Consider the following 17,278-nt stretch of genomic DNA (forward strand, 5'->3'; position numbering starts at 1 on the left):
TAATTATATAAAAACAAAATAAAAAAAAAGAATAAAAAAGAAAAAAAAGTTTTCTTTTTGTTCTTTTCATTCAAAATGTTTTGAATTATACAATGTTTTGAATGTTTTTCTGTTTTTTTTTTTTTTTTAACTCCTTGTAATGCATTATCTTAATATATAAAAATCCAGTGTCACTGTGTATGTTCCGAAATAACTCAAAAACGAGTCAACTGATATTCATGAAAATTGGCATGTATATGTAGTTTGGTCCAACTTGAATGATAGGATAGTTATTATTTCAATTAATCGTCTCAACAATTAATAATTAACAATAAACTGATCATCAATGTTGATTGTTGTCATTAGTCGTAGGTTCTATAAGTCTGGAACAGATGGCGCCTCAAGCGAGTTTCTTTACAGAGAACTGTAAAATTTTGTCCTGTGCACCTGATAGATGGCACCACACATTAATGTGGTATACTTTCTTATAGACTACATGTGTTATTTTGCCTGTATAATTTGACGTCGCTTCTTTTGAATAATTTTTCATTTTGTCTTCGTTGCTTACATTACTTTGACAGTTACATAAATACAGCCAAATATACAAAATCCGAAAACAACGAAATTCATTCACATTAAAAATTAAATTAATATTTTTAGTAAATTGCGGCCAAGAAAATCTAACCTTAATGCCCGTAGCAAGAAGACTTGATATGCACGTGTTCAAAGAGCTAATGAATCAGTCGAACAGAGTGAAGAAAGAAATGCAACTCAAAGAATTCGCACAGCTGAAATTCGTGTTCGAGAGTCACGAGAACAGCGTGATAATCGTCGACAAGAAAATGCATTGAGAACCAGGCTGGCACGTGAACAACACGTAGATTCATTTAGACTGCGAAACCAAGAAAATCAGCGGACCAGCCGGGCAGTAACACGTGGATCAATTGTTCGTCTTTCTTTTAATTATGAACCAGACATCAATTACTCGGCTCATTCCAAAGTTACTATTGGTGCCATGGACAAAATATGCGAATATTGTCAGGCGTTAAAATTTCGCAATGAAACACCCGGCATGTGTTGTGCATCAGGAAAAGTTGTTTTGTCACCACTTTCTACTCCACCTGAACCTTTGAAATCTCTTCTTTCTGGCATTTCAAATGAGTCGAAATTATTTTTGCGTAAGACGCGAAAATTAAATCCTTGCTTTCAAATGACGTCGAGCATCCAAAGTTTGTGATCTGTCATCTAATGGTCGTAATTTTGAGACAACATTTAAAATTCAAGGCCAAGTATACCATCAAATTGGATCATTGATGCCAATGCCAAATGAAGATCCAAAATTTCTGCAAATCTATTTTATGGGCAATTGTGAAGAACGTGTAACAACTCGATGCCAGTATAATTTCATTGAACAAGCAGAAGAGAGAGCCATTGTATTGTCATTAGAATTATTTTTGGAGAACAGTAATCAATTGCTTCAATTGTTTAAAAGAGTGTCACCACAATTAAAAAGTGGCAATTATCAAATTGTCATCAAAGCGGACAAAGTACCTTTGGGAGAACACGCCGGCAGATTCAATGCTCCAACCGTTGATGAAGTTGCTATTATTATGGTTGGTGATCCAGTTGACAACAGATCTATAAAAATTACTCGCCGAGATAATTCAGTGAGTAGAATTTCAGATTTGCACCGTTCGTACGATGCACTCCAGTACCCACTGATATTCTGGCAAGGACAAGATGGATATCATATCAACATTAAACAGTGTAATCCAGTCAATGGTAATGAATTACATAAAACTGTTAGTTCAATGAACTACTATGCATATCGATTAATGATTAGACACAATCAGGACAACTATATCCTTCGATATCGTCAATTGTATCATCAATACGTTGTAGATATGTTTGCTAAGATTGAAAGCGAACGTTTGCGATTCATTCGGTTCAACCAAGCTAAACTACGATCAGAGGATTACATTCACTTACGAAATGCTATTGTTGGAAACGTTGATGGAAATTTAAACACCAATGAAATCGGCAGTGCTGTTATTTTACCTTCAAGCTACATAGGTAGTCCAAGAAACATGCAAGAATACATACAGGATGCAATGACATATGTGCGTCATTACGGTCGTCCAGATTTGTTTATAACATTTACGTGCAATCAAAATTGGGAGGAAATCCAATCTTTACTATTACCAGGTCAACAATCAATACATCGTCACGATATTACTTCACGAGTGTTTAAACAAAAGTTGAAATCTTTGATTGATTTTATTGTAAAATATTCAGGTTTTGGCAAAACATGTTGTTGGTTATATTCAATTGAGTGGCAGAAACGAGGCTTACCTCATGCTCACATTTTAATTTGGCTTGAAGATAGAATTCGTCCAGAGGAAATTGATCAAATTATTTCAGCGGAAATTCCAGATTCTTCAATTGATCAAGAATTATTTAATATTGTTACAAGTCAGATGATTCATGGACCGTGTGGAGCTTTTAACATGACATCACCATGCATGGAAAATAGAAGATGTAAAAAAAATTTTCCTAAGAAATTAACAAACGATACCATTACTGATATTGATGGTTATCCATTCTATCGCCGCAGAAACGCTGATAGTGGCGGCCATACATTTCAAATGAGAACATCAAATTCTGTACAATTAGAAATTGACAATCAATGGGTGGTACCATACTCACCACTACTCTCCAAAACGTATAAAGCTCATATTAATGTTGAGCTTTGCAGTTCTGTCAAATCCATCAAGTATATTTGTAAGTACGTTAATAAGGGCAGCGATTTAGCCGTATTTGGAGTACAAAATATAAACGAAAATGATGAAATAGCACGCTACCAAATGGGTAGATATATTAGCAGCAATGAAGCTATCTTGCGTATTCTTAGCTTTCCCATACACCACAGAGAACCTGCTATCCAACATCTTGCAGTGCATCTTGAAAATGGGCAACGTGTGTATCTCACTGAAGAGAATATTCTCCAAAGAGCATTTGAACCGCCAAAAGCGACATTAACTGAATTTTTCACTCTTTGCCAAAAAAATAATGTGAATGGTCAATTCGCAAAAAAATTATTATATACTGATATTCCATGCTATTTTACATGGAACACGTCGGCTAAAAAATGGGAACCGCGTAAAAAGGGAGAACCACATCCTTCAATTCCAGGCATATTTAAAGCGAAGACACTGGGACGACTTTATACTGTACATCCAAAACAACGTGAATGCTTTTATCTACGTTTATTGTTGGTGAATGTTCCTGGACCAATCTCTTTTCAATTTTTACGAACAGTTAATGGCCAAGTGTTCAGTACGTATCAAGATGCATGTCACGCGTTGCAACTTTTAGAAGATGACAACCATTGGGATCTGACACTTTCTGATGCTGCTTTAGCGTCCACGCCGAGTAATATTCGTCAACTCTTTGCCATTATTTTGACGACATGTTTTCCAACACACTCATCTACATTGTGGGAAAAATATAAAAACTCCATGACAGAAGATATACTCTACCGATAAAAACAAATAAACCACTGTCAAAACTTAGACTTCACACAAGATATGTATAACGAAGCATTAATCATGATTGAAGATTTATGTATTATGATCTCAAATTCATCACTTAGTCATTATGGTATTCCATCTCCTAATTGCCCAGCTACAGACTTGGTGAATAGTGATTTGCAGCGAGAAGAACAATTTAATACTCTTGATTTAAATGTATTTGTTACTAACAATGAACCATTATTAACTGACGAGCAGAAGAACATATACCATCGAATTATGTTGGCTGTTGATTGTTTGGCATCAAACAGGCGGTTTTTTTTATATAGATGCACCAGGTGGAACCGGTAAAACACATTTGATATCGTTTATTCTTGCGAAACTTCGGTCACTGCAAAAAATTGCTTTAGCAGTTGCATCGTCAGGCATAGCTGCTACTTTGTTGGATGGTGGGCGGACAGCACATTCTGCGTTCAAGCTACCATTAGCTATTCATAACAATCCAAATGCAATGTGTAACATCAAAAAAAGAAGCGGAATGGCAACAGTATTACGGAAGGCTTCAATCATAATTTGGGATGAGTGTACTATGGCTCATAAGCATTCGCTCGAATCATTAAATAGGACTATGCAGGATTTAAACAATAATGACAGACTTTTCGGTGGTACTATTTTACTACTATCTGGTGATTTCCGGCAAACGTTGCCAGTTATTCCTCGCTCCACTTTTGCAGATGAAATTAATGGATGCCTAAAACAATCAATTTTATGGAGAAATGTTGAAACACTCAGACTGACAAAAAACAGGCGAGTACTACTCCAAAATGATCCAACAGCACGAGAATTTTCTCAGCAATTACTGGATCTTGGAAACGGTGAAATAGAATTTCAACAAGATACTCAACATGTTAGATTACCAGATAATTTCTGTACTGTTGTTCAAACTAAAAATGAACTGATTGAGAGCGTCTTCCCAGACATACTAAATAACGTTTTGTTACCACGTATTCCGATGATACCATCCGATTCTCCCATACCATTTAAAAGACTACAGTTTCCCATTCGTTTAGCTTTCGCGATGACTATAAATAAATCTCAAGGCCAAACAATGTCTATTTGCGGTTTAGACTTGGAAAATCCATGTTTCTCTCATGGGCAATTATACGTGGCCTGTTCACGAGTAGGAAGACCATCAAGCTTATTTGTATTAACCAAAGACCGATTGACCAAAAATATTGTACACCGATTGGCGCTTCATTAAACATTGGAACTGTGATTTATTACAATTATTAATTATTAATTTAGAGTATTAATTGTTAAACAAAAATTTTTAAAGTATTTGTTGAATAAATGTTATATTAATTTGTGTTAAATTTTCTGTTTCAAACCACAGCAACGCGTGGCCGGGTCAGCTAGTGACAATATATATTATATTGTGAACTTCGCATACATTGTATTTGAACGCAATAAAAAAACCTTTAAACATATAGTTGTACTTATTATTTATATAGAAAATAATATTTAATTGTGATATTTATATAAAATATTATAAATGATAAGTTAACTTGTTCACATTAACGTGTGTAATACCTTTTTTTTATGGTATTTTCTATTTGTGATTAAAAACATGTTGAAAAATTTAAAAAAAGAAAACGCACAAATAGAGAGGAAAATAATATATAAAAGGTATTACTGTTTTTGTTGACCTAAGACATGCGCAGCTGCAAATGTTTGGGTTTAAAATTACAATTTATTGAAAGATGTTTTAAACTTTTGTATTAAAAATTTATTATTGATTAATTATTAATACTTTCAATAAATTAAAATTCTTTGACTTTGAATTAAAAAAAATACAAAAAAATTATCACTCTATGCGGTGGATCACTCGGCTCATGGGTCGATGAAGAACGCAGCAAACTGTGCGTCATCGTGTGAACTGCAGGACACATGAACATCGACATTTTGAACGCATATTGCGGTCCATGCTGTTATGTACTTTAATTAATTTTAAAGTGCTGCTTGGACTACATATGGTTGAGGGTTGTAAGACTATGCTAAATTAGTTGCTTATTCTTTTAGTCAATTAATAGAATTTAAGCATATGGCATATTATTGGATTGTATTTTTCAATCCATAATATTAATAGCATAAAAAGAAATATAGAAAATATATTCTTGAATACCTCATATTTGAACGAAAATTTATGATAAATGAGAATCTTAGTATTCCCATAAAAGAAAAAATTTTCAACATTATTTAAATTATATTAAATAATACATAAGAGGAATGTCTAGCATAAAATAAATTTTTATTCTAGAATTAATTCACTCTATTGTATTGAGAAAAATTTATAATAAAAAAAAATATATGATACTAGCTGACCCGGCCACGCGTTGCTGTGGTTTGAAACAGAAAATTTAACACAAATTAATATAACATTTATTCAACAAATACTTTAAAAATTTTTGTTTAACAATTAATACTCTAAATTAATAATTAATAATTGTAATAAATCACAGTTCCAATGTTTAATGAAGCGCCAATCGGTGTACAATATTTTTGGTCAATCGGTCTTTGGTTAATACAAATAAGCTTGATGGTCTTCCTACTCGTGAACAGGCCACGTATAATTGCCCATGAGAGAAACATGGATTTTTCAAGTCTAAACCGCAAATAGACATTGTTTGACCTTGAGATTTATTTATAGTCATCGCGAAAGCTAAAAGAATGGGAAACTGTAGTCTTTTAAATGGTATGGGAGAATCGGATGGTATCATCGGAATACGTGGTAACAAAACGATTTCTCCTTTAAATTTTCCGGTCAAAATAGTTGCTTCAAGAACGTTTCCAGTGATTCTTTTGATCACCAACCGTGTACCGTTACATAGTTTAGGAGGGTTTAAATTACGGAGTAAAATAATCGGTGATCCAATTTTCAATCGAATATTGTGTGGTGGCATTCCTGCTATTTCTAAAGAATTTAAAAATTCAATTGGGAAATTCACTGCCTCGTTTTTTTCTACATTAAATCACCTGGTAATAATTGTTGTATCTGGTAGTTAATCAGATCTACATCAAAATTTTTTGCTGCCAAAATTGCACGATTACTAAGCCAGTTATGATTTGAATAGTTATTTAGTATGTCTGGGAAGACGCTCTCAATCAGTTCATTTTTAGTTTGAACAACAGTACAGAAATTATCTGGTAATCTAACATGTTGAGTATCTTGTTGAAATTCTATTTCACCGTTTCCAAGATCCAGTAATTGCTGAGAAAATTCTCGTGCTGTTGGATCATTTTGGAGTAGTACTCGCCTGTTTTTTGTCAGTCTGAGTGTTTCAACATTTCTCCATAAAATTGATTGTTTTAGACATGCATTAATTTCATCTGCAAAAGTGGAGCGAGGAATAACTGGCAACGTTTGCCGGCAATCACCAGATAGTAGTAAAATAGTACCACCGAAAAGTCTGTCATTATTGTTTAAATCCTGCATAGTCCTATTTAATGATTCGAGCGAATGCTTATGAGCCATAGTACACTCATCCCAAATTATGATTGAAGCCTTCCGTAATACTGTTGCCATTCCGCTTCTTTTTTTGATGTTACACATTGCATTTGGATTGTTATGAATAGCTAATGGTAGCTTGAACGCAGAATGTGCTGTCCGCCCACCATCCAACAAAGTAGCAGCTATGCCTGACGATGCAACTGCTAAAGCAATTTTTTGCAGTGACCGAAGTTTCGCAAGAATAAACGATATCAAATGTGTTTTACCGGTTCCACCTGGTGCATCTATATAAAAAAACCGCCTGTTTGATGCCAAACAATCAACAACCAACATAATTCGATGGTATATGTTCTTCTGCTCGTCAGTTAATAATGGTTCATTGTTAGTAACAAATACATTTAAATCAAGAGTATTAAATTGTTCTTCTCGCTGCAAATCACTATTCACCAAGTCTGTAGCTGGGCAATTAGGAGATGGAATACCATAATGACTAAGTGATGAATTTGAGATCATAATACATAAATCTTCAATCATGATTAATGCTTCGTTATACATATCTTGTGTGAAGTCTAAGTTTTGGCAGTGGTTTATTTGTTTTTATCGGTAGAGTATATCTTCTGTCATGGAGTTTTTATATTTTTCCCACAATGTAGATGAGTGTGTTGGAAAACATGTCGTCAAAATAATGGCAAAGAGTTGACGAATATTACTCGGCGAGGACGCTAAAGCAGCATCAGAAAGTGTCAGATCCCAATGGTTGTCATCTTCTAAAAGTTGCAACGCGTGACATGCATCTTGATACGTACTGAACACTTGGCCATTAACTGTTCGTAAAAATTGAAAAGAGATTGGTCCAGGAACATTCACCAACAATAAACGTAGATAAAAGCATTCACGTTGTTTTGGATGTACAGTATAAAGTCGTCCCAGTGTGTTCGCTTTAAATATGCCTGGAATTGAAGGATGTGGTTCTCCCTTTTTACGCGGTTCCTATTTTTTAGCTGACGTGTTCCATGTAAAATAGCATGGAATATCAGTATATAATAATTTTTTTGCGAATTGACCATTCACATTATTTTTTTGGCAAAGAGTGAAAAATTCAGTTAATGTCGGTTTTGGCGGTTCAAATGCTCTTTGGAGAATATTCTCTTCAGTGCAATACACACGTTGCCCATTTTCAAGATGCACTGCAAGACGTTGGATAGCAGGTTCTCTGTGGTGTATGGGAAAGCTAAGAATACGCCAGATAGCTTCATTGCTGCTAATATATCTACCCATTTGGTAGCGTGCTATTTCATCATTTTCGTTTATATTTTGTACTCCAAATACGGCTAAATCGCTGCCCTTATTAACGTACTTACAAATATACTTGATGGATTTGACAGAACTGCAAAGCTCAACATTAATATGAGCTTTATACGTTTTGGAGAGTAGTGGTGAGTATGGTACCACCCATTGATTGTCAATTTCTAATTGTACAGAATTTGATGTTCTCATTTGAAATGTATGGCCGCCACTATCAGCGTTTCTGCGGCGATAGAATGGATAACCATCAATATCAGTAATGGTATCGTTTGTTAATTTCTTAGGAAAATTTTTTTTACATCTTCCATTTTCCATGCATGGTGATGTCATGTTAAAAGTTCCACACGGTCCATGAATCATCTGACTTCTAACAATATTAAGTAATTCTTGATCAATTGAAGAATCTGGAATTTCCGCTGAAATAATTTGATCAATTTCCTCTGGACGAATTCTATCTTCAAGCCAAATTAAAATTTGAGCATGAGGTAAGCCTCGTTTCTGCCACTCAATTGAATATAACCAACAACATGTTTTGCCAAAAACTGAATATTTTACAATAAAATCAATCAAAGATTTCAACTTTTGTTTAAACACTCGTGAAGTAATATCGTGACGATGTATTGATTGTTGGCTTGGTAATAGTAAAGATTGGATTTCCTCCCAATTTGGATTGCACGTAAATGTTATAAACAAATCTGGACGACCGTAATGACGCACATAAGTCATTGCATCCTGTATGTATTCTTGCATGTTTCTTGGACTACCTATGTAGCTTGAAGGTAAAATAACAGCACTGCCGATTTCATTGGTGTTTAAATTTCCATCAACGTTTCCAACAATAGCATCTCGTAAGTGAATGTAATCCTCTGATCGTAGTTTAGCTTGGTTGAACCGAATGAATCGCAAACGTTCGCTTTCAATCTTAGCAAACATATCTACAACGTATTGATGATACAATTGACGATATCGAAGGATATAGTTGTCCTGATTGTGTCTAATCATTAATCGATATGCATAGTAGTTCATTGAACTAACAGTTTTATGTAATTCATTACCATTGACTGGATTACACTGTTTAATGTTGATATGATATCCATCTTGTCCTTGCCAGAATATCAGTGGGTACTGGAGTGCATCGTACGAACGGTGCCAATCTGAAATTCTACTCACTGAATTATCTCGGCGAGTAATTTTTATAGATCTGTTGTCAACTGGATCACCAACCATAATAATAGCAACTTCATCAACGGTTGGAGCATTGAATCTGCCGGCGTGTTCTCCCAAAGGTACTTTGTCCGCTTTGATGACAATTTGATAATTGTCACTTTTTAATTGTGGTGACACTCTTTTAAACAATTGAACCAATTGATTACTGTTCTCCAAAAATAATTCTAATGACAATACAATTGCTCGCTCTTCTGCTTGTTCAATGAAATTATACTGGCATCGAGTTGTTACACGTTCTTCACAATTGCCCATAAAATAGATTTGCAGAAATTTTGGATCTTCATTTGGCATTATCATCAATGATCCAATTTGATGGTATACTTGGCCTTGAATTTTAAATGTTGTCTCAAAATTACGACCATTAGATGACAGATCACAAACTTTGGATGCTCCAAACGACGTCATTTGAAAGCAAGAATTAAATTTTCGCGTCTTACGCAAAAATAATTTCGACTCATTTGAAATGCCAGAAAGAAGAGATTTCAAAGGTTCAGGTGGAGTAGAAAGTGGTGACAAAACAACTTTTCCTGATGCACAACACATGCCGGGTGTTTCATTGCGAAATTTCAACGCCTGACAATACTCGCATATTTTGTCCATGGCACCAATAGTAACTTTGGAATGAGCCGAGTAATTGATGTCTGGTTCATAATTAAAAGCAAGACGAACAATTGATCCACGTGTTACTGCCCGGCTGGTCCGCTGATTTTCTTGGTTTCGCAGTCTAAATGAATCTACGTGTTGTTCACGTGCCAGCCTGGTTCTCAATGCATTTTCTTGTCGACGATTATCACGCTGTTCTCGTGACTCTCGAACACGAATTTCAGCTGTGCGAATTCTTTGAGTTGCATTTCTTTCTTCACTTTGTTCGACTGATTCATTAGCTCTTTGAACACGTGCATATCAAGTCTTCTTGCTACGGGCATTAAGGTTAGATTTTCTTGGCCGCATTTTACTAAAAATATTAATTTAATTTTTAATGTGAATGAATTTCGTTGTTTTCGGATTTTGTATATTTGGCTGTATTTATGTAACTGTCAAAGTAATGTAAGCAACGAAGACAAAATGAAAAATGATTTAAAAGAAGCGACGTCAAGTTATACAGGCAAAATAACACATGTATAGTGGGAGTCTATAAGAAAGTAACCACATTAATGTGTGGTGCCATCTATCAGGTGCACAGGACAAAATTTTACAGTTCTCTGTAAAGAAACTCACTTGAGGCGCCATCTGTTCCAGACTTATGGAACCTACGACTAATGACAGCAATCAACATTGATGATCAGTTTATTGTTAATTATTAATTGTTGAGACGATTAATTGAAATAATAACTATCCTATCATTCAAGTTGGACCAAATTACATATACATGCCAATTTTCATGAATATCAGTTGACTCGTTTTTAAGTTATTTCGGAACATACACAGTGACACTGGATTTTTATATATTAAGATGTGGAGGAATAATGTTGTTAATTTTATTAATTATTATATTATGAATTTTAAAAAGGGATGAAAAGATTGAATAATATTTGAGTAATCAAGATATAAAAATATATTTCTTTAAAATAGCAAATAGCAAAAAAATTAAATAAAAATAAACAAATCAATCTAAAATATATTTTATACAACCTCAACTCATATGGGACTACCCCCTGAATTTAAGCATATTAATGAGGGGAGGAAAAGAAACTAACAAGGATTTTCTTAGTAGCGGCGAGCGAAAAGAAAATAGTTCAGCACTAAGTCACTTTGTCTATATGGCAAATGTGAGATGCAGTGTATGGAATATCTTAATATCTAGTATGAGAAATTAACGATTTAAGTCCTTCTTAAATGAGGCCATTTACCCATAGAGGGTGCCAGGCCCGTATAACGTTAATGATTACTAGAAAGATATTTCCCAAGAGTCGTGTTGCTTTATAGTGCAGCACTAAGTGGGTGGTAAACTCCATCTAAAACTAAATATAACCATGAGACCGATAGTAAACAAGTACCGTGAGGGAAAGTTGAAAAGAACTCTGAATAGAGAGTTAAATAGTACGTGAAACTGCTTAGAGGTTAAGCCCGATGAACCTGAATATCCATTATGAAAAATTCATAATTATAACTGTAGTATTTAATTTTAAATATTATAGTAATAGTGTGCATTTTTTTCATATAAGGACATTGTAATCTATTAACATAATAAAATATTTATCAAAAGATCATTGGTTTTTAAGTTTGTTCAAATTAATTTGCTTTTAGCTTATTAACATAGAATAATTACTGATGATTTGATAAAGTGTTGATAGATTTTATTATATATAATGCTAAAATTCTTTTGAATTTTACAATAATATTATTATCATTGATTTTAATATTAATTGTATGCATTTATATGATTAACAATGCGAAAGATTCAGGATACCTTCGGGACCCGTCTTGAAACACGGACCAAGGAGTCTAACATATGTGCAAGTCATTGGGTTATATTAAACCTAATGGCGAAATTAACTTAACTGTATTAATAATGGGATTAATTTTTAATGTATTACATTATTAATTCAATCCCGGGGCGTTCCATATAGTTATGTATAATGATAATTTATTATTATTTATACCTCTAACTGGAGCGTACCTTGAGCATATATGCTGTGACCCGAAAGATGGTGAACTATACTTGATCAGGTTGAAGTCAGGGGAAACCCTGATGGAAGACCGAAACAGTTCTGACGTGCAAATCGATTGTCAGAATTGAGTATAGGGGCGAAAGACCAATCGAACCATCTAGTAGCTGGTTCCCTCCGAAGTTTCCCTCAGGATAGCTGGTGCATTTAAAAATTATGTAAAATAATCTTATCTGGTAAAGCGAATGATTAGAGGCCTTAGGGTCGAAACGACCTTAACCTATTCTCAAACTTTAAATGGGTAAGAACCTCACCTTTCTTGATATGAAGGTTGAGGTTATGATATAATGTGCCCAGTGGGCCACTTTTGGTAAGCAGAACTGGCGCTGTGGGATGAACCAAACGTAATGTTACGGTGCCTAAATTAACAACTCATGCAGATACCATGAAAGGCGTTGGTTGCTTAAAACAGCAGGACGGTGGACATGGAAGTCGTAATCCGCTAAGGAGTGTGTAACAACTCACCTGCCGAAGCAACTAGCCCTTAAAATGGATGGCGCTTAAGTTGTACACCTATACATTACCGCTAAAGTACATGATTTATAATACAATTTCGGTTGGATTATAAATTTTGAAACTTTAGTGAGTAGGAGGGTACAATGGTGTGCTTAGAAGTGTTTGGCGTAAGCCTGCAAGGAGCCGCTATTGGTACAGATCTTGGTGGTAGTAGCAAATAATCGAATGAGACCTTGGAGGACTGAAGTGGAGAAGGGTTTCGTGTGAACAGTGGTTGATCACGAGTTAGTCGGTCCTAAGTTCAAGGCGAAAGCCGAAAATTTTCAAGTTTTAATGAAATGAAATGAATGAATTTTTATTCCATAGTAATTAAACACTTGAATAATTTTGAACGAAAGGGAATACGGTTCCAATTCCGTAACCTGTTGAGTATCCGTTTGTTATTAAAAATGGCCTTGTGCTCATCCTGGCAACAGGAACGACCATAAAGAAGCCGTCGAGAGGTATCGGAAGAGTTTTCTTTTCTGTTTTATAGTCGTACTACCATGGAAGTCTTTCGAAGAGAGATATGGTAGATGGACTAGAAGAGCATGACATTTACTGTTGTGTCGATATTTTCTCCTCGGACCTTGAAAATTTATGGTGGGGTTACGCAAACTTCTCAACAGGCCGTACCAATATCCGCAGCTGGTCTCCAAGGTGAAGAGTCTTTAGTCGATAGAATAATGTAGGTAAGGGAAGTCGGCAAATTAGATCCGTAACTTCGGGATAAGGATTGGCTCTGAAGATTGAGATAGTCGGGATATGTGGTCGGATAGGCAGTATGGTTTCAGGAAAGGACGCAGTGTAGAGGATGCTTGGATGTATGTCCAGAGTGCCGTTAGGGAGAACGTCAACGAATATGTCCTTGGCATATTTGTTGACTTTAAGGGAGCTTTTGACTACCTAATCTGGGATAGGGTGATTGAACGATTGGAGGAGCTCGGCTGCCCGGAAGTTACTCTCTGGCGCAGCTACTTTTCGGACAGAAAAGCCTCAATCGTAGGAATGAATGGGAGTGTTGAAATTGGGGTGGCTCGGGGCTGCCCGCAGGGATCCATCTGTGGTCCATATATTTGGAACCTTATGATGGACTCTCTGCTTGGACAACTTGAACCAGTATGCAAGTGTTGTGCGTACGCGGACGACCTTCTTCTTTTAGTTGAAGGTCACTCAAGGTCCGAAATAGAGCGAGCGGGAGGACGATTCTTAGAAATTGTCACCAGCTGGGGGGTAGGTGTTGGTGTGGACATATCAATGGACAAAACGGTTACAATGCTGCTTAAGGGCAGATTGTCGCCGGCTCGTCCACCGATTGTCCGTGTAAATGGGGTCAGCATCAAGTACATGACGCAAGTCAAATACTTGGGGTTGACCATGAGGGAAAGGATGTGTTTCACACCACACTTGGTTAGCGTGAAAGAAAGACTGCTGGCGACTGTCGGCAAGGTCAGGCGCGTTTTACGGAGTGATTGGGGCCTCGGACGTCGTGCGGTTCGCACCATATATCGTGGCTTATTTGTGGCCTGTGCCACTTATGGAGCTGCAGTATGGTGGGAATTAGCCACGACGGTCTTCGGTCGCCTAAAACTACTCTCCGTGCAGCGCTGTATGATGCTAGCCTGTTTGCCAGTGTGTCGCACCGTTTCAACGGATACGATGCAAGTTTTGTTAGGTGCACCCCATCTTGACCTGATTGTCATACAGCGTGCTGTTGCATTCAGGTTAAGAAGAGGCTTGAGTGTGTCCTTGCTGCAGAATAACCTGATTTCCGACCTTGACGTAGAGAGGGAAGGATATCTAGGAAGCAAGAGACTTCTAGAGGACAGGGTTAAGATAAGGTGGCAAGACCGTTGGGACAATAGCCCTAACGGTAGGGTGACCTATGGGTACATCCAGGACGTTAGGTTTGTAGAAGAAAACCCAGACTTCCGATTCTGTCTGAGCCTGGGTTTTCTGCTTACTGGACTGGTCCTCTGAACGCATTTCTGCATCAGAGGCACCTTTCTGACACGCCAGAGTGTATGTGTGGGGCGCGTGTTGAAGATTGGGCGCATGTTATTGCGCTCTGCCCGATGTACTCGGACATTAGGCACCTTGAAGGAATGGGGATTAGTTGGACTAATGGACGATTAGACGTCAGCGGTGTGATCTTCACTAGTCCAAATACCGAACAGTTAGGGTTTGCGCGTGAATTGTTCAGGCGGCGGAGACAATTAGCTGAAAATAGGGGTTAGATTAAGGGTGAAAGATAAGGGGTAGGGATTTAATCCCTGGTCACCAGTACAGATCAGTATGGAAGCTCAACTGGTAGTAGCTTCGGCTACGAGGTCTGACCGGAGACTTAATTCTGGTACCACGGGGAGCAGGGGCCCTTGGAGTTCGCTCCAACCTGCTCATGCGGACTGGCCCTTCGGGGAGTATCGTGGTGGTTGTGGTTGATGCCCAAATGCGGGAAGAGTGTTTTGTTCACTCAATGTGGAGTTGCACTGCAACCGGGTGCCGGACCCAAAGTACGGCAGAGGTGTTAGATAGGCCTCGAACCTCACCAAGGTGTGTAGTGTGTCCATTCCACACTACCAATCGGTACTGAAAAATGCCTGGCATTTTCGGGGCGCTGATCAACGCATTGTATTGATACGCCGTGCTTTTGAGCACCGTGAGGTAAGGCCGTCGACGGCAGGTACTCACGTAAAACACACCAGACGCTGTCCCTATCTACTCAGGTCTACAAGATCTGTAGGGGTCGTAAGAGGGAGGATATCACCTCTCTCCGCGTTTGTGATACTGTATTATCGACGTGGAGAGACTGTGCTGGGGTTCTGCTAGGAGCGTTCTTTCCTAGGGCGGAGGCTCGGGTATCTCAAACGTGTGAGGTACCTGTTCCTCCACTAGATGAAGGGGAGCTGGGATACGCCTTTGGCCTGGTCAGGTGTAAAAGATCCCCAGGTTTTGATGGTTTGAACGGAGAGATGTGTAAAAGCATGTGGAAGTTCATTCCGGAATACTTGGAGGCCATTTACAATAAGTGCGTGTGGGAGAGATATTTTCCACGGGAGTGGAAAAGGGCTAGGGTCGTTCCTCTCCTGAAGTCCCCTGATAAGATCAGGAGTGATCCTCGTTCTTATCGGGGCCTCAGTCTCCTTCCAGTGCTGGGAAAAGTACTGGAGAGAGTTATGGTGGAACGACTTCAGGATCTAACGCGGGATATGTGGTCGGATAGGCAGTATGGTTTCAGGAAAGGACGCAGTGTAGAGGATGCTTGGATGTATGTCCAGAGTGCCGTTGGGGAGAACGTCAACGAATATGTCCTTAGCATATTTGTTGACTTTAAGGGAGCTTTGGACTACCTAATCTGGGATAGGGTGATTGAACGATTGGAGGAGCTCGGCTGCCCGGAAGTTACTCTCTGGCGCAGCTACTTTTCGGACAGAAAAGCCTCAATCGTAGGAATGAATGGGAGTGTTGAGATTGGGGTGGCTCGGGGCTGCCCGCAGGGATCCATCTGTGGTCCATATATTTGGAACCTTATGATGGACTCTCTGCTTGGACAACTTGAACCAGTATGCAAGTGTTGTGCGTAGGCGGACGACCTTCTTCTTTTAGTTGAAGGTCACTCAAGGTCCGAAATAGAGCGAGCGGGAGGACGATTCTTAGAAATTGTCCACAGCTGGGGTGTAGGTGTTGGTGTGGACATATCAATGGACAAAACGGTTACAATGCTGCTTAAGGGCAGATTGTCGCCGGCTCGTCCACCGATTGTCCGTGTAAATGGGGTCAGCATCAAGTACATGACGCTCGTCAAATACTTGGGGTTGACCATGAGGGAAAGGATGTGTTTCACACCACACTTGGTTAGCGTGAAAGAAAGACTGCTGGCGACTGTCGGCAAGGTCAGGCGCGTTTTACGGAGTGATTGGGGCCTCGGACGTCGTACGGTTCGCACCATATATCGTGGCTTATTTGTGGCCTGTGCCACTTATGGAGCTGCAGTATGGTGGGAATTAGCCACGACGGTCTTCGGTCGCCTAAAACTACTCTCCGTGCAGCGCTGTATGATGCTAGCCTGTTTGCCAGTGTGTCGCACCGTTTCAACGGATGCGATGCAAGTTTTGTTAGGTGCACCCCCTCTTGACCTGATTGTCATACAGCGTGCTGTTGCCTTCAGGTTAAGAAGAGGCTTGAGTGTGTCCTTGCTGCAGAATAACATGATTTCCGACCTTGACGTAGAGAGGGAAGGATATCTAGGAAGCAAGAGACTTCTAGAGGACAGGGTTAAGATAAGGTGGCAAGACCGTTGGGACAATAGCCCTAACGGTAGGGTGACCTATGGGTACATCCGGGACGTTAGGTTTGTAGAAGAAAACCCAGACTTCCGATTCTGTCTGAGCCTGGGTTTTCTGCTTACTGGACTGGTCCTCTGAACGCATTTCTGCATCAGAGGCACCTTTCTGACACGCCAGAGTGTATGTGTGGGGCGCGTGTTGAAGATTGGGCGCATGTTATTGCGCTCTGCCCGATGTACTCGGACATTAGGCACCTTGAAGGAATGGGGATTAGTTGGA

General features: G+C 38.3%; 2 protein-coding genes, 1 non-coding gene and 1 pseudogene across 3 annotated transcripts; 3 read left to right on the top strand and 1 right to left on the bottom strand.

The window, feature by feature from the left end:
- The first annotated feature begins 1,298 nt into the window (after positions 1–1,298).
- LOC138858311 (uncharacterized) lies at positions 1,299–3,524 on the top strand. Its single transcript, XM_070112800.1, has one exon. It carries the CDS (start codon positions 1,299–1,301, stop codon positions 3,522–3,524), a length of 2,226 nt encoding a protein of 741 aa, XP_069968901.1.
- Positions 3,525–5,374: 1,850 nt separating this feature from the next.
- On the top strand, positions 5,375–5,553 carry LOC138858327 (5.8S ribosomal RNA). The gene has a single exon (XR_011397468.1). It is a non-coding gene; the product is annotated as a 5.8S ribosomal RNA (ribosomal RNA).
- Positions 5,554–7,614: 2,061 nt separating this feature from the next.
- Positions 7,615–10,149, bottom strand: LOC138858312 (uncharacterized). Its single transcript, XM_070112801.1, has 2 exons — positions 8,184–10,149; positions 7,615–7,841 (listed from the first exon to the last, which is right to left on the bottom strand). The coding sequence occupies exons 1-2, from the start codon at positions 10,147–10,149 to the stop codon at positions 7,615–7,617; spliced, it is 2,193 nt and encodes a 730-aa protein (XP_069968902.1).
- A 1,028-nt stretch (positions 10,150–11,177) lies between these two features.
- Positions 11,178–17,278, top strand: part of LOC138858455 (large subunit ribosomal RNA) — a 7,978-nt pseudogene continuing 1,877 nt past the window's right edge.

Source organism: Bactrocera oleae, unplaced genomic scaffold (assembly GCF_042242935.1).
Source record: "Bactrocera oleae isolate idBacOlea1 unplaced genomic scaffold, idBacOlea1 ctg00000009.1, whole genome shotgun sequence".
Classification (NCBI taxonomy): Eukaryota; Metazoa; Arthropoda; class Insecta; order Diptera; family Tephritidae; genus Bactrocera; species Bactrocera oleae.

Excerpts from the sequence above, each read along its gene's own strand:
- LOC138858312 (XM_070112801.1), bottom strand. The coding sequence starts at position 10,149 with ATGGACAAAATATGCGAGTATTGTCAGGCGTTGAAATTTCGCAATGAA. Across the intron at positions 7,842-8,183 it reads GCATCTTGAAAATGGGCAAC|TTAATGGCCAAGTGTTCAGT; the intron begins GTGTGTATTGCA and ends TTTTACGAACAG.
- LOC138858311 (XM_070112800.1), top strand. The coding sequence starts at position 1,299 with ATGCCAAATGAAGATCCAAAATTTCTGCAAATCTATTTTATGGGCAAT.